General features: G+C 47.1%; 2 protein-coding genes across 4 annotated transcripts; one reads left to right on the top strand and one right to left on the bottom strand.

Moving 5' to 3' along the window:
• The first annotated feature begins 1,404 nt into the window (after nucleotides 1-1,404).
• On the top strand, nucleotides 1,405-9,855 carry LOC309375893 (C-signal-like). 2 transcript variants are annotated; one of them, XM_081921825.1, is made up of 6 exons: nucleotides 1,422-1,716; nucleotides 3,999-4,050; nucleotides 6,921-7,108; nucleotides 7,422-7,580; nucleotides 8,111-8,221; nucleotides 9,609-9,855. In XM_081921825.1, the coding sequence occupies exons 1-6, from the start codon at nucleotides 1,570-1,572 to the stop codon at nucleotides 9,720-9,722; spliced, it is 771 nt and encodes a 256-aa protein (XP_081777951.1). In that variant the 5' UTR covers nucleotides 1,422-1,569; the 3' UTR covers nucleotides 9,723-9,855. The 2 variants fall into 2 exon arrangements, with proteins under 2 accessions (XP_081777952.1, XP_081777951.1); XM_081921826.1 differs by lacking the exons at nucleotides 8,111-8,221; nucleotides 9,609-9,855 and adding an exon at nucleotides 7,709-7,781 and having other exon boundaries at nucleotides 1,405-1,716; nucleotides 7,422-7,675.
• A 1,554-nt stretch (nucleotides 9,856-11,409) lies between these two features.
• TMEM170A (transmembrane protein 170A) lies at nucleotides 11,410-16,495 on the bottom strand. Of its 2 annotated transcripts, none has more exons than XM_081921828.1 (3): nucleotides 16,272-16,495; nucleotides 15,390-15,497; nucleotides 11,410-14,184 (listed from the first exon to the last, which is right to left on the bottom strand). In XM_081921828.1, exons 1-3 carry the CDS (start codon nucleotides 16,417-16,419, stop codon nucleotides 14,054-14,056), a joined length of 387 nt encoding a protein of 128 aa, XP_081777954.1. In that variant the 5' UTR covers nucleotides 16,420-16,495; the 3' UTR covers nucleotides 11,410-14,053. The 2 variants fall into 2 exon arrangements, with proteins under 2 accessions (XP_081777954.1, XP_081777953.1); XM_081921827.1 differs by having other exon boundaries at nucleotides 15,390-15,560; nucleotides 16,272-16,484.
• Nucleotides 16,496-16,658: the final 163 nt, after the last annotated feature.

Raw genomic sequence — 16,658 nt, 5'->3', positions numbered from 1 at the left:
GGTGGCCTCAAACGTGAGAATGCAAAGATCTATTTTCCAAAGATGGACCAGTAAACACCTGCAATCTCCACCATCCCCAGATCTCTGGAGGAAGCATTTCTGAATCTGCAGATAACAGGTCAAGACTCTGCACGAGATGGGGCTTGAGGAGTAACCATGGGCTGGCAAGAGTAGTAGGACTGGACCCTGGATGAGAGGCAAATTGTCCAGGCACTTGTAGGGTTAGAAAAAAAGATCTGAGATGGAAAGAAGACAAAGTCCCTACCGGAGAGGAATGGCAAACCAAGCCTTTGGGAGTACACCGAAATGGCAAAAGTGACCGGAAAGCTCAGGAACCAAGAGGACAAAGACTTCAATAAAGAAAAAAATATAATTAATTTAGGAGACCTCTGTAAGCAGATGAAAACATTAGCAGGATTTTAATAACATTTGTAGCAATTATCATGGACAATATGGGGAGATATAAAACATGGATTATGCAGTTGAAAAAGTTGACAAAAGGACCCGGGGAGGGGAGGGTGGGAAGTCTGGAGATCCAGATAAATCTCTAAATATGGATATGTATTTTGTATTGCTATAATTCTACACTTGTAAAATCAAATAAAAATTATTTCAAAAAGCAAAGCAAAAAGAAAGATCCAAGCCCCCACAGCAGAGAGCTGTCTGCAGGACAATTAGTATCCCTATATACATCTAAAATTCCATGGCAGGCTTGCTTTGTGCTGGATCCAAAGCTGGGACTAATGGAGAAACAAAATCTGTTGGGCGTTAATGCAGTGAGCCCTACTATCTTATCCGCAGGTTGTTGGTATGTGTAAATAAAACCATATTTCCTAAAGGCACTCTAGTCTCTGTTGACTAAACTCTGGATAAGCACCTGGAAACCCTGGAATCTCTCACCGCTCAGAGATTGGGGTGGCAAATGCAATTTTTCAGCTTTAACTCTCTAACGCTGGCAGAAGTAGATTTATGCAGGAATTTCAGATTTTAATCCATTGGTCTTCTCTCTCTCTTTTTATTATCTCCCAGTCATTTTCCCACATGTTTTAAACCTCCTGCCAGTCCTGTGCCCTACTTTTTAGAAACAGTACCTTTTATTGTGCTTTCTGTTTCAAGGATCGTTACTTCAAGCTACGGTCTTACGAAAATGTGTGCTTGGGCCGCAGGGCATCCACCCAAAATTTTTCACTTTTGGCTGAGTTTGCCACAAATTGGGGTTGTTTTCCATTCCAGAAACCCTTTAGTCTTATAAGGATTTCTGCTGTATTTATGAACTAGGCTGCATAGTTTGCCATGCCTAATACATTCAGTACGCTGTGATTTCCTGCAGAGTCTCCTTTCAGCCCAAAACTTCCAGTGTGTGTTTGTTTACCCAGAGATTTCTGCCATGAGTCATAATTACAAAACATAGCATCAACTCCCTTAACAAATCCCCGAACAAAAGCTGGTCTCCGTAGCAGTAAAGTATAAATAGGCGGGAACCAGCAAGGGCAAACAGTGCCAGCTCAAATTTGAGTGCAGAGGAAATAGACGGATAGCAAGAGTAGAGGGTCTGCATCCAAGTCGGTGATGTCTGGGGCCCATTTCCACAGCGTCCTGGTCACAGGAGCCAATCGGGGTATCGGGCTGGAAATGGTGAAGCAGCTCCTGCAACTACGAGAACCACCAAAATGGGTCTTCGCCACATGCAGGGATCCACATGGAGGAAAAAGCCAGGTGAGACCGTAGGGATGGGAAAGAGGTTAGTTTCAGTTAAATGCAAACGTACCTGCTTTGCACTTTCCAGAGGTATCCGTGAGCCACCGTTTTGGAATTCCCACTTAATGAGCATCCCCAGCCACGTACTATGGCAAAGCGTGCATATAATTGCATAGAGCAGCGAGAACATACCAAAACACATTCTATTAGGGGAAATTGCTTTGCAGAAATTGTGCATGTTAGAATAAATCCACACTGAAATTATGATGAATTCTCATGAGGACTTTTAAAACAGAAAAATAGCAAACTGGAAATATGGGGCTCTGCTTACAAATAAAAGGTTTGTAAATGTGTGGTAAAGTGAAATATACAATTGTGGTGAGCTATAGCAAATTCAATGTCTTTATCAAAACAATTTTTTAAAAAGCATGTTCATGACATTTTTAACGTGTGTAGATTCCACCATGGGGAACTAAAGATTGGGGAAATGAGCAACTGAAATGGACAGATTCACTCATCCCCAACTTCAGAGCTGACCATCCTTTTAGGAAGTGACAGTTTTTCACATCCGATTCCAGGCTGAGAGAGAGAAAGGGAGCTGTGCAAGAAAGTTACCGGTAGTTCCACTCCATTCAGAAGTTCCATGGGGCGGTGGCTAAGGGAGAGCGGGTGTTCTTTGTAGCAGCCCCTGAGCTGTGGTATCCCCTTTCCACAAAAATGCATCCAGCACCTTCAGCTCTCATCGTGTCGTGCACCTCTTGACCCTGGCTGTTGACCCCTGAGATGTGTGTTTTTAGGACCCACCCTATTCTCTTTATTGTAAATTGTTTTTACCTCATTTTAAAATTATTATTATTATCTTTAAGATTTATAAGCTGCCCTTGCTCCTAAAGAAGCCCAGGGCAACAAGCAGCAAGCTATAATACGATAACCCCCCCCCCATTTAACACATCTTAAAAACCATTCAAATACAGGTGCAGGCTGGGAAAGATCTCAGTTTAAAAGGCTTGTTTGACAGATTGTGTTTTTACAAAATAAGATTGTGTTTTTCCATTACTGCAACCTACCTTGGAACCTTATGGAGACAGGTGGGTAAGAAATGATGATGATAATAATTAGCAAGCGTTTACCATCTTTTCGGCTAAAACTGCTCAGCATAAGCTACAAAGGGAAAGCTCTCCCTTACAGCCTGCATGAGAGGCAGGAAAGGGAAGATCTTCCAGGGAGGCAGCCTGGGAGAAGAGAAGCTCCCAGGTGAGAGCTGGGAGAGTCCACCACCTTTTGTGTGGTACAAGGGTTAAGATGCACCTCTGATAGAGGCCTTTGTGTCTCCACCCTTCCTTTTGTGTGTTTGTCTTGTTTTGTTTTCTGTTTTCATTTAGATTACTTTGGCTTTTACTGTATTGTATCATACGTTGAAAAGCTTTGGGGTTTTTTTGTTTTTAAGAGAAAGCTCTCTATTATTTTATCCTTTATGTTCCGAGAATCCACATTTTCTGGTTTCCATCACTGGTCACCCTGTTCCTCTTTCTTTTGTTCCTATATTTGCCTTGTGGGGGTTGGGAGGGGTAGGGGACGGAATGCCTTCTTAACATTTTGTTTCCTGAGAGTTTCCATAGTTCTCATTTAGGGTACAATTCCTTCCCCAGGGGGAGGGGGGGAGAGAGGGAGAGGGAGAGGGAGAGGGAGAGAGAGAGAGAAGAGAATGTACTCTACTATGCTGCCTGTGTGATATTGTGGTTAGAGTCCTGGACTAGGACCTGGGAGGGTGCCCTTGAACCAGCCACTGCCTCTCCGCCTAACTGACTTCACACAGTTGTTGTGGGAATTAAATAAGGGGGAGAACAATGTACGTCACCTCAAGATCCTTAAAGGAAAAAGGTGGGCTATAAATGCAATTAATAATAACAGCACAGGTTACACCAGAAGTCCCTGAGGTCCTTGGGGGCCTGGCACTTATTCAGTATCTGCAGAGTTGTATGTCTGCTGTGATTCTGCAGCAGCAGAAAAAACTAGCTTCTTGAGATTCTCACCTTTCTGACTCCTGTGGCTTCGAAAAAACTGCAAAGCCAGTCAATGTCTGCTAAAATCTCAGAAGCCAGAGGCTGAGTAACACTGAGCAGTCTAGAGTGCCCCATATAACTCGAACGAAAGCAAAACAATTTGTGCAAAGTAAGTGAAATGATGCAAACATGCTTGGGCCTCAGACTTTTCTGGGTCTAGCATTTGACATTTTTACAGCAGCACTGAGGAAGCCTTGAGGGTTTCTTTCGCACATGACCCCCTTTTTCTCCTTTTAGGAACTGAGATCGCTGGCTTCTAAACATCCCGGCCTCGTGATTCTGCAGCTGGGTATGACTTTCGTCTTATTTATTTTCTTCTATTCCATTTCAGTTCTTTAATCTTAGAACTGCAGAAACCAACATGCCCTGTGGCTCCATTTAGGGTGGATAGCTGAACATTCATTTATTAAGTGCCTCCTGTCACAATGTGTTAGTTATGCTCCAGGCAGAATCCTCACATCTCTTTGCTCTGTTCATTTTGAAGGGGAAAGGCTTATTCAGGGTGGCCTCCTGCAGAGGTGAGGCAAGGTCATTTCTACTCACTCAGCTACTCAAGGTAGATCAGTCTCCCTCAACCTGGGATCCTCCACTTGTTTTGGACTACAACTCCCATCTGCACTGTACATTTAAAGCACTACTTTAGCCATGGCTTCCCCCCAAGGAATCCTGGGAACCGTAGTTTGTTAAGGGTATTGGGAGTTGTTAGGCAAGACCCCTCGTCTCCTCACAGAGCTACCGTTCCCAGAGTGGTTTAACAATACATCCTTCCTCTAGAGGACGCTGGGAACTGTAGCACTGTAACAAACTACTGTTCCCAGGATACTTTGGGGGAAGCCATGCTTGTTTAAAGTGGTGCAAAGGGGGCCTTTGGCAGGTTTTTAAATAAATGAAGGTAGGATTATTTGCCGGGCCCAGGCATGTATCTTGAAGAGGATTATAAAGTTTGTGCCAGTTAACTATCACTGCCAGATTAACTGAGTGGCTTCCATACAAAAGGCTGTAGCTGTTCTGGCAAGCCTGCATTACAATACATCTTCCTGAGAGTTGTATTAGGTTTGTTTGCATTAGCTGACTGTTGAAAGATTCAGGGCACACAACAGAAAGTGCTTTTTCACACAATGCATAAACAGGAGGCAAAGATGGCTACCAAGAGGATTAGACAAATTCATGGAGGAATCGGGTATCAATGGAATCGGGTATCAATACTAGTCACAATGGGTAATGTCTCTGCATGCTAGTTGCTGGAATCACAGGTGGGGGGAGGGAGTGGTGCTGTGTTTTATAAAACTAACAGTATTCTCCTCCTGTGAGTTCCAACATTTTTGAGAATACAAGCCTCAGGCTTCACTGCAGAGATGAGAAACAGGTTGTTTTCTTTTCAAAAACTTCTTTATAAAAGCTTTTTTAAAGTGGAGTTCTTTAACCTGGTCAGTATCCGTGCTGGATTTGAAATAGCTTTTCCACATGGAATTGTTTTTAGTTGTTTATATATATGGAATTCCTTACATATGGAAATGGTTTTATTTATATTGTCATTGCTTTTATTGTTCATGTTTTTACTATGAAATCACTTTGAGGTTTGTGGCTGTGGTTCCCAGACACTCCCCATAACAAAAGACTACAGTATTTGAAAATCACTGAAGGTGACTGAAAATCACAGACCACTTAACGATATTTCTGCCTCTTGTCCCAATCTTAATGTGCTGGGCTGGATGCACGGCTTTTAACTGAATTTTAATTACTTCTTTTATTTCTTGTATATTGTGTTGTTGTTTTTATTGTGCTACAATCTGGAACAAGATAGAGGTGGAACAAGATGATAGAAGAAATAGTGGAGATAGACTGGTGTAGATAAATGGCAAGAGGGGCACCTGCCTGATATGCAATGGCACATATAATAGCAACACAAAGAGCCTGCCTGCTAGATGAAGCCAGTGGCCCATCTAGTCCAGCATCCTGTTCTCACAGTGGTCAACCAAATGCCTGAGGGAAACCACAAACAGGACTCAAGCACAAGATCCCTCTCTCCCAGTGGTGGAGGAAAGGGGGTGTGGGGGTGCGGCCGGCCGGGCCCGGGTGTCATCACGGGTGTGTGTGTGTGTGACTAAATGAGTTAAAAATTTAAAAATTAAAATTGGGCTCATGAAACGTTTTAGGAGTGACGTTTAGGTGGCTTAGGTGCCTGCAGGTTCCGTGCTGCCTGAAATGGCAGCATGGGACTTGCGTCTGCCTACTGCCTCTCCCTCAGTCGCCCTACAGCTGAGGGGGAGACGATGGCTCTCTCCTCCTACGGTTTCCAGCAACTGGTAGAGGCAGAGCATAACCATCATGCCTCGTAGCCACTGATAGCTTTTTCTTCCATGTTCACCTTTGACTTTCCCTCTCTCCAAGGGCCCCCTAATGCCTTTCTTTCCTGTGTTGCTGTTTCCCAGGTTCTATATCCCTGGATTAACATGACTTGTATTTGATACCATCATGCTGGGCATTACTTGAATCTGATCATGGGCTCATCCAACCCAGTATCATCTATTATTATTATTATTATTATTATTATTATTATTATTATTATTACCCTGCCTATCAAGATGCGTGGCCCCAGCGCAGCTTCCAACACATATAAAAACTTAATAAAACGTCAAACATTTAAAACTTCCCAATACAGGGCTGCCTTCAGATGTCTTCTAAAAAGTCATATAGTTACTTATCTCCTTGACATCCGATGGGAGGGTGTTCCACAGGGAGGGTGCCTCTACTGAGAAGGCCCTCTGCCTGGTTCCCTGTAGCTTCACTTCTCATGGGGGGGAACTGCTAGAAGGCCCTTGGAGCTGGATCTCAGTGTCCAGGCTGAACAACAGGAGAGGAGATATTCCAGGTATACAAGGGATTGTCTGCGGTTGACGGGCAGAGGCTTTTGCCTTGAGCAGAGAACCCTTTCTCAGTCTTGATGGGGACAAGGCTGAGGAGGATGAGGGAAAGAACAAATGTGACCAAACCCATGGAGAACAGCTGTAGCTCTTTGCCACGCAGATGGTCCCAGGTTCAGTTCCCCAGGCCCAGCTTTTCCAGGTTGTCCTGGGAAAGTCTTCTCTCTGAAGCCCTGGAAAGCTATAAAGGAGAGGAAGGTGTTTCCACGACAAATCCTGTGCCCTCTTTCCACAGAATCTACGGATGAGGCTAGCATCAAGGCTGCTGCGAAGGAAGTTGAGGTCCACCTGGCCGGAAGTGGACTAAATCTGCTGATCAACAACGCGGGCGTCATGCCCCCAAGCACCCTGGAGTCGGTGGACAAAGAAGATATGCTGAGTGTCTACCGTATCAATCTCATTGGCCCAATGCTGGTGACACAGGTAGAGCTTATCCTCATACTTTTCTAGAGGTGGCATCCATTCTTCTGGGCAAAGAAGGGAGCAGCAGGTGAAATGTTAAAAGGCTCCCTCAACTTTAACGGAAAGCTCTCCCTGCTTATTTCCTTACATTGAATTTCCTAAGACAGGGGCTTGTCTTCCTAATACCCTGCCACACTCATAACGTATTGACCAAGAAAGAGAGAGAGGGGGACAAAATATGCAGGAGGGGTCCAGCCAAGGAGATGTTGGGAACCAAGGATGGAGGGCCTGGGAAGGGGACAGAGGGACTGCCCATGCCTGTCTTCCTTTGCAGGCATTTCTGCCCATGCTGAAGACGGCTGCTAAGAGGAGCAACAGAAAGGGGCTGAGCTGCAGCAGGGCTGCCATCATCAACGTCTCCACCATCGGCAGCTCAATCGGGAGGCCCCCTTCTATGGCCACGTTCCCCGTCATTTCTTACCGCTGCAGCAAGGTAACGTGGGCAGCACAGCCTCTCCCGCCTGCCTGCATCTTGGCCAATCTGTGCAAGTGGAGCAGGGTCAGCAACAGGGAGTGGGGCCAGGGACAGTTGCCCCTGACATCACTGTGGCCTCCTGGGAGGGGTGAATTTATAGTGCATAATCCAGCACTGACCGCAGCCCTTGTTGCACATAGTTAGGAATTGGCTCCCACAAGGTGCAGTGTGATGGTCACCAAGCAGGAAGGCTTCAAAAGGGATTGGACGAATGGGTGGAGGAGGGCGGAGCTACCCGCAGCTTCTAGCCACATTGGCTATGTATTGTCTCCAGTGATGAAGGCAGCATGCCTCTCTTAGCAGCTGACAATCCCAAGGGAGAGAACTGTTGCCCACAGCCCAGCTTCTGGGTTCCATGTTGGAGCACCTGGTTGGCCACTGTGGCAAAGAGGATGCTGGACCAGATGGGCCGCGGGCCTGATCCAGCTGCGTGACTCGCTAGTTTACCCTGTAACCTCCACGGTGCTGCTGCTTCTGTCTTTCTTCAGACGGCACTGAACATGCTCACGCGGTGCCAGGCTCTGGAGTACAAGGATGACGGGATCCTTTGCGTTGCACTTCATCCAGGATGGGTGAAGACGGAAATGGGAACAGAGAAGGTACGTAGTGGCAAAATCGCAGTTGGTCATTAGATCAGGATGTGGTAAAAGAGCGGAGGAGGAGCAAGAAGCACAGCTTGCAAACCTCTTGACTAACTAGAGCAGTGGTTCCCAATCAATTTCGGGCCACCGTCCTGTTTGTTCCATAAACGCATCCCCAGGGGCCCCTACTCTACCAAAAGCCAAAATAGTGGTTTGCATGACCCACCAAAGAAGATAGTAACACAATAAAACTCATAGCAGTAATAATTAATTGCACATTTAGTCAAAATCCAATTAAAACTATTTAGTTTAATTAATTCCACAAAATGGATGAACTTGATTCAGTCATACCGGCTTTCCAGAGTCTGAAAATTCACACTCCCAGTACTCCCCCTGCCTCCCCTAGGTCAGTGGTTCTCAACCAGTGTGCCGTGGCACCCTGGGGTGCCATGGTCAGGGGTGCTGTGGGCAATATTGGCCTCTCTCCCTCTTTCCTTTCTGCCAAGCAGGCCTGGCAGCACCTGCTGCCACCCCCAAAGTAAGGTGCTAGCCCCTTGTTCACCTCTGACCAGTCTTGGTTGGGCCACTAAGGCTAGGAGCATCCTCTTCCCAGGCCCGTGGGGCAGTGTGAGGAGGCACCTCTCTTTGGGGCAGTGGGGGGACTTCAGAGACCAGGGGTGGCAGCAGTGGCTGCCCAGAGGACTCTCAAGGGGAGGAGGCTGAGGAAACACTCCACAAAGGAGGGTGTCTGAAAAGGGTAAGAGGCTGTCAGCTCTGCAGGCAAGGGGTGGCATAACTGGACTCCTAAGCCCTACAGGGGTGTCACAGAAAGAATGTAATTGGTCAAGGGAGCTGTGGACCAAAAAGGTTGTAAACCTCTGCCCTAGGTAATCCTGCCATCCCCCAGAGGGCAATACTGCCCACTTAGGGAACCACTGAACTAGAGGGAATTAGAATCAGGGGTTGGGCAGCATAGCTTGAACCAATACCCAGAATCTGGCCTTTTTCATCCAAGTTGCCAGGAAGGAGGTGGCTGGGGTCTTTTCCCTGCAGAAAAGTCTCCATTCTTGGGACTTTCTCGCATTTCCTCCACTTGGCCCTGCTCAGAAGTGAAACTTATCCAGCCCTGTGGAAGGTTGTTTCCTGGCAATCTGAAGAAGACATGGCCCCCACCCAGGTCTTCTTGTGATTTTTTTAAAATTAATAAACTGTTTCCCCATAACTATGCTCAAAGCGGCAAAGAAACTGCAAGCAGGGCAGCCATAAAATAGAAGCTTCTGCAGCTCAAGGTGTCTGGAAACACCTGGTGCCCCCATCTTTCCATTCCCAAGTGGTCCAAGTCTGGTGTCCTCGTGGCGGGTTTTGGTTTGGATTTTCAATGCAAAAACATGTTTGCACAATGCAGGCGGAACTGACGGTGCAAGAGAGTGTGAAGGGGATCATCCAAGTGCTTTCCAGCATCAACGAAGAGAAAAATAGCCGACTGGTGGACTGGGAGGGGAGGATTGTGCCCTGGTGAAGCCAGCAGCCAAAGAGGGATCTCTCCTGATGGATGTGTCCATGTGTCCCAACCCGGGTCAGCTACAAGTAATGTGGTTGCATCTAGCTGCCATGGCAGCACTTACAAGAAATAAATCGCATGGCTTTCATAACCTGTCCTGGTCTTCCATCATTTCTTGCTAGCCATAAAAATGCACCAGAGAAGCAACAGAGATTGAAACACACTGAATGGCTGTCAGGGCTGGAGTCAGGCAAAGGTTAGCAATAAAACAACAAAGTGAACTCTTTATTGAAGGAAACAAACCACATCTCAGGCCTAGTGGTCTCAGAATCTGAAGAAGTGTACATGCACACGAAAGCTCATACCAAGAACAAACTTACTGGACAATTTTTTTCTATATTTCTATTGCGTCAGGGGGACGCAGGTGGCGCTGTGGGTTAAAGCCTCAGCGCCTAGGACTTGCCGATCGAAAGGTTGGCGGTTCGAATCCCTGCGGCGGGGTGCGCTCCCGCTGCTCGGTCCCAGCGCCTGCCAACCTAGCAGTTCGAAAGCACCTCCGGGTGCAAGTAGATAAATAGGGACCGCTTACCAGCGGGAAGGTAAACGGCGTTTCCGTGTGCGGCTCTGGCTCGCCAGAGCAGCGATGTCACGCTGGCCACGTGACCCGGAAGTGTCTCCGGACAGCGCTGGCCCCTGGCCTCTTAAGTGAGATGGGCGCACAACCCCAGAGTCTGTCAAGACTGGCCCGTACGGGCAGGGGTACCTTTACCTTTATTGCGTCAGACCAACATGGCTACCTACCTGAATCAAGTGGTCTCAGCAACTCTTTCCAGGTCTTGCTCCAAGGAAGCAGTTGTGAGGACTGATGGTCCCCGTCTTCACCCCGCTCCCTAAGGCTCTTCCCCTGGTTCCTTCCCCCGTAGCTTAAGGCTTCCTTGCCTTCTTGTTTCTCATTTGTGTGTGTGTCCTGGGAGATCAGGGAGAAGGGGCGCTGGACACAGCAGGAGGGGAAGACTCTGTGTCTTCTTCCACAGTCTGCCCACACTCAGGCTTGGAGTCTGCACTGCTCTCTGCCACAGCCTCTTCCTGCTCACTAAACCCTGTTGCCTTGTATGCTCCCAACACCACCTCCTCCCAGTCTGCTCCTTCCCCCATTGACCCCACTCATCATTCTCCCACCACCAGTCCCTGGGCTCTGAGCCTTCTTCCCCTGGGGACTCCCTGCCTGGTGCCTCCCACCACTCCTCTGCATCCAGCCAGTCCATGACAATAGGCAAGAGAGTAGGGATAGGAAAAAGGAGTGGCTGTGGGTTGTAGCTCAAAAGTCCCAGGTTCAGTCCCTCCCATCTGAAATCATGGAGAGCCACTGTCATTGAGTGTGATACTGAGCTAGGTGGCTTAATGGCCAGGAACACTATAGATACAGTTTCTTAAGTTCCTATGAATCCAGTCCCTTGCAATTAGAATACTTGCAATTGCTTGCTATGCCCAGAAACTAGTGGGAGTCTTCTTTCAATGGGAACCACTACATAATATTGAGGCACAGACAGCACAAATCTTCATAGGAACTGCACGCTTCATCCTTGGAAGTACTAGCCAAGAGATGCAGAACCCTGTAAAAGAAGTATTAGCCTCTGCTGAATCAGCAACTTCCCAGATGTCCACTGAGAACGACCATAAACAAGTTTGCCAGTCACAAAAGACACAAGGATCAATTGGGATTTTATTAGCTAAAATACCAAACGTGAAAATCAGAAGTGTTGGTAGAAAAATAAAAACTGATATTCACAGTCCTGTTCTCCCTGCCTTATAAAGCTTTGTTCACGTTTGCCGCAGCAGTTAGTGGAACAGTTCGGAGGGAAAGAGCTTTGACAGGGCCTCTCCATCTCCCGCACAAAGTTGTGCTCACGGTTGCAGGCCTTGGGAAGAGCTTGCTGAAGAAAAGGGGGTTCCGTCGGCCACAGTCCCAACACACGGTGGGGTTCATGAGAACAGTAAACAGCATTGATGCATTCACAAGAGATCCTCTTTTAGGCTCCACTGGAATCAACAGGTTTCACATTTGCTAAGCGTTTGGTAGATCCTTCCCCTACCCCAAAAAAACTTAACAGGAAGTTAACATATTAAACTGAAGAGAAGAAAGTTAAGAGGAAAAAAGATCAGAATATGATACCAACGTTTTTCAGATCAGGGGAAAGTTAAAGTGACAAATTATATATCTAAAGTGCTCAACCAGCCTTAAGGCATGGGGAAGCCCCAACTAAGTGGTTGGAAATTCTACAATGTGGTCAGAGAATCTGACTGGCTAATCCTGATTTGTTACCTACAAGAAAGACAGCCATTCCCTACCTACCTGCCACAACCCCACTCCCCCGGTCAGCCTCTGCAATTGAAGAAGTGAAGGTCTGTCATTGCTTGGCAAAGCCAATCACATGACCCGAGTTCTACAATGGGAGGGTGACATGGGGAATGGAAGAGGTACTGGACAAAAAGATGCATTTCACCAAGAACTTGGATTATATATTTTTAAAAGCCTAACTGATCAGAGCCAATTTAAACATTCAGGGAAACATCATCTCCTAAAGGATGTAGGGGAAGTTAGTTTCAAGGCATCCCACAACCGTCTCCCTGTAAGAAAGGAGCTGTCTAGATATTGACAAGGGAGGCATTTTTGAACAAGCAATTCCCTGCTTGTATTTTGACACTGTACAGTCTCAGGAGAGGGCTGTACATCTCCTCCCCACCCCAAATACGAATTGATGCTGCAATGGCCTCAAGAGTGAGAATGCAAAGATCTATCTTCCAAAGACGGACCAGTAAACACGTATAATCTCCGCCACCCCCAAATCTCTGGAGGAAGCATTTCTGAATTTGCAGATAACAGGTCACGACTCTGCAGAGGATGGCACTTGAGGAGTAACAATGGGATGGCAACAGTAGTAAGACTGGACCCTGGAGGAGAGGCAAATTGCCCAGGCACTTGTAGGGTTCCAAAAAGAAAGATCCAAGTCCCCACAGCAGGGAGCTGTCTGCAGGACAATTACTGTTCCTATATACATACTTCTAAAAATCCAGGCCTATATAACAAGATTTAAGACAACAGATTATCACAATACTCCTCACGTAATACAAGTGTTAAGAAATGTTTCACATGGAATCTGCACAACCTAATCAGCGAGGACATTATTAACAAGGGAACAACCCAGCGTTCAGGAACTGATTATCGTAGCATTTACTGGATTTCATCCAACTACCATTTGTTTCGCAACAAGGGACACAGCGAGAACCTTCACGGTTCGGTAAAACTGCACTTCATATCCATGCCACATATTTTGAGGTAGCAACAAAGCATTCTCCCCACCACCACTTTTGTCTCAGCCTTCGCTGCAGTCTAAACTCAGCAATGACCACAATCCAAGAAGATTTTTTGCAGAAGAAGCCCCTCACCCTCTCTCTTACAGCTTCAAATTCACATTCTTCCATAAGAAAAGGTTTAAGTCCATTAAAGTGCATTCTCCCTGTCAGGAATGAGATTTAGTAGTGAAGTTTCTCCAGCCGTACTATCCTAGGATGGATACCTTCGGTTATAGTAAGACAGCTTCACCATCACACATTTGTTTGCTGAATAAAAAAAATTACCCCAAAACAGAAAAGCTTGGCACTTAAGGTTACAAAAATGTTTACAAAATATAAACAAAGAATTGGCTGAAAGCTTGTTCAATGGCGGATGCAAACATTTCCAGGCTACATGGCAGTGCTCCAGAAATATTCAGACCGAGGGTAGGGAACCTGAACTCCAACAATATCTGGAGGGGACAGCTCTCACCGTTCCTGGCTGTTGGCCATGCTGGCTGGGGCTGATGGGAGTTGCAGTCTAACAACATCTGGAGGGCCACAGAGTTTTAAACCTTCTATCCATCCCCCACTCACTCACACATTCCTTGTATTGTTTGACAAAAAGAGACTTGATCAAAATATTCTGCACCAATGTCTCATTTTCAGTTAGAAAGCAGCCAGGGTTGTGCCAGAATGTCATCTGGAGACTATAAGATGTGTTTGTAGACGGATGGTTTCCTCCAGGATCTTCAGCCAGCTGGCCAAGGATGAGATGGGGCTGCTCCAGACTGCCAGAGATAATTACTGGAGAAAAATTGCACGGATCCACTGAAGTTCTCCCCAGTGAAATGGATGGGGCCTGTGTCAGAACATGGCAAAGCTCTTCTGTGGCCTCCATCCATTTCAGTGGGGCTTGCATAGAAGAACTTCCCCATGGACATGCCCTTTGACCTCTTCACCCCCGGAATCCTGCATGGTGCTGCTCTGTTTGCAATGGCATCTGATGCGGGATGCTAAAGGGTGGCTAAAATCCGTAAGAAAGAAATCATCACCACACCGAAGGTCTGCCCCACTCCAAAAGTCATGGCCACAAAGGGGATCATGTCCTTTCCAGCAGCTTTGTAAACACCGGCAATCGCAGCACCTGTTCAAGAAGGGGAGAAAGGAGAATCATAGGTTAGTTGCCCATGTCCCATCATCCCTTTCTTCTCACTTGATAACACACAGCAAAAGAAATGAAGGAACTGTCATTCACTTTCCTTCTTCTTCAACCTGGTGATCTCCATATGTGTTGTATTGCAACTCTCTTCAACCCCAGCCAGCATGATCTGGGACTCATGGGAGTTGTTGTGCAATAGCATCTGGACAGAACCTGGTTTTAGGAATGCTACTAAGCCAATAGTTAAAAAACACAAGATCAGCCTGCTGGGTGAGCAGTTGTTTTCACATTTTAAACTCTGCTCCTCCTCCAGGGAGCTCAGAACAACATATACGATTTCCTCACGCTCCCCTTTTGTCCTCCATGGAGCTTCAGCCCTGAGTGGGGGATCCATACCTAAGGCTTCCTAGCCTTAGTAGAAACCACAACACCACTAGTATGAATACCAAAGGGTCATTCGAAAGCAGGGCACAATAGGGATAGCTTCTGCTGATGTTAACATCAAGCATCTTGGAGTCACATACATACACCCTCACTGACAGCCATACTTATGGCTGTCACAGGCTGGAAAGATGGGTAGCAAAGAGAAGAATGGCAATCCCCAAATGGCCTCTCAACTTTCAAAAGGTGTCAAACCGTCTCCATGACAGATGTGATTGACAGGTGGCAGTGTCCAGCCAGTCAGGTCCCACCTGGGTCAGAAACACTTTTAAACAGCCCAGGCTCGCTCAACACTGCTCATCTGACCACCTACACATGTGAGGACACGAGAAACCCACTTGTAAGTAGATTTGATAGGATAGATAGGCTTGAATGAAAGGGCTCTTTTTGTTCTTTGGCTATAGCAACATTCTGCCTCTTCCATTTATCCTCCTTTCTTTTTTATTTTTAACAAACCTCACAAAATGTGGCTGTTGAGGTCTTGGGTGTGTTTCTGCGAAAACTCCCAGGATTATTCCAAACTCTCCCGTGCCTAATTTGTCGTGTTATGTGGGGGGATGGGGGAGAAAGACAGAGAGAGAGAGTGCTATAATGTAAACTCTCCCTCCCCTAGCCAGATTTTATGAGTCTGAGATTGGGAATCCCAGATTTTTCCCCAATATGTCCTGTCATTGGACACAGAAACAAGGAGATTGCTAGGCTGCTGGGATGCAGCTGGGGCAAAGGAATGTTTCAAACAGCCAACCTACTTGATAAAATCCCAGCTGCTAATGGCCCCACGAAGCCCATCAGCAGGATGCTCACCGACATGAACCTGCCGTATTTGTGCCGCCGGAGAGTGAAGAGGGCCAGGAGTGCTGCGGGGATGTGGAAAAAGAGAGACGACACCATTGCCCACAGGAAGACGCCATACCACATCTCTGCCATGAGATAGGAGAGAAGAGGGTAGTAAGAGCAGAAGAGCAGCCACCTGGATCAGGCCAAAGGACCCATCTTGTCCAGCATCCTGTTCTCACAGTGGTCAACCAGGTGCATTGTGGGAAGCCCAGAAGCAGGACCCCAATGCAACAGCTCAAAGTAATGATTGTGCGCTGTTCTTTTTTGATACTGCCTTTAGTTGAGCTTCAGCAGTTGGACCATTGTTGCTTTTTAATTAAAAGCTGTTTTAAGCAACTCTAAGGAAGGAAAAAGTAGGGTATAAGTCTTTTTAAGTAAGAAAGATAGATTAGCTGCTTTGTCTCATGCATTAAAGTATCTTGGGGCAGCTCTGGAGTCAGAAACCCTTGATTAACCTATCTGTGGACCCCAATCTACCTGTTGCCTACCCTTGGTCAGCCTCCCTCTTTGGTTTTGGGCTATGAATTCCTGGCTGGGGCTGCTGGGGGAATTTCCAGGGTGGTCTCCACACACTTTGAGTGGTGAGAGCAGCAGCAGCCTTCCCAGGTGTTGCCCACCCCCACCTGGAGACTCCAGGGACAGGCGCCTCCCTGTCCTTCAGTGGCACCCACAGTGACCTTGTCCTACCCCTCCAAGTGGGACGGGGGAAGGAGGCGACGCGGGTACGTGCAGAGGGCGCCCAACCCCAGCGCGGGGCCTTGGAAGGCAGGCGTGGCGTGAGTCCCGGAACCTACCTGTGAACTCGCAGAGGGATTCGGCGCACGCAGCTCGGGTGACGTTTCCCGAGCGAGGCACCAGGTGGAGGCTCAGGATCTGGTGCAGGAGGCCCCCCGGGGCGGGAGGGACCGAGTCGTCGCCGCCGCCGCCGCCTCCTCCCTCCATGCCTCCTTCGACATCAACATCCGCTCCGCCAGTGCCACAGAGAGGCAGTCCCAGAGCGGCCCCAGGCAAGAACTTCCGGAGAACGAAACGGAAGCCGCGTTTCTATTGATGTACTGTAAACCGCTTTGAATGTATTTTTTTACGACACAGCGGCATACAACTATTTTAATAAATTAAAAATGAATATAGGGTCCAGGTTTTAATAATAATAAATGAATAAATTTATTGAATTGTCGACG

The sequence above is a fragment of the Podarcis melisellensis genome (assembly GCF_964234715.1).
Source record: "Podarcis melisellensis genome assembly, chromosome: 8".
Lineage (NCBI taxonomy): Eukaryota > Metazoa > Chordata > Lepidosauria > Squamata > Lacertidae > Podarcis > Podarcis melisellensis.
Note: the sequence above shows the minus strand (reverse complement) of the source record. Positions and strands in the feature narration are given on the sequence as shown.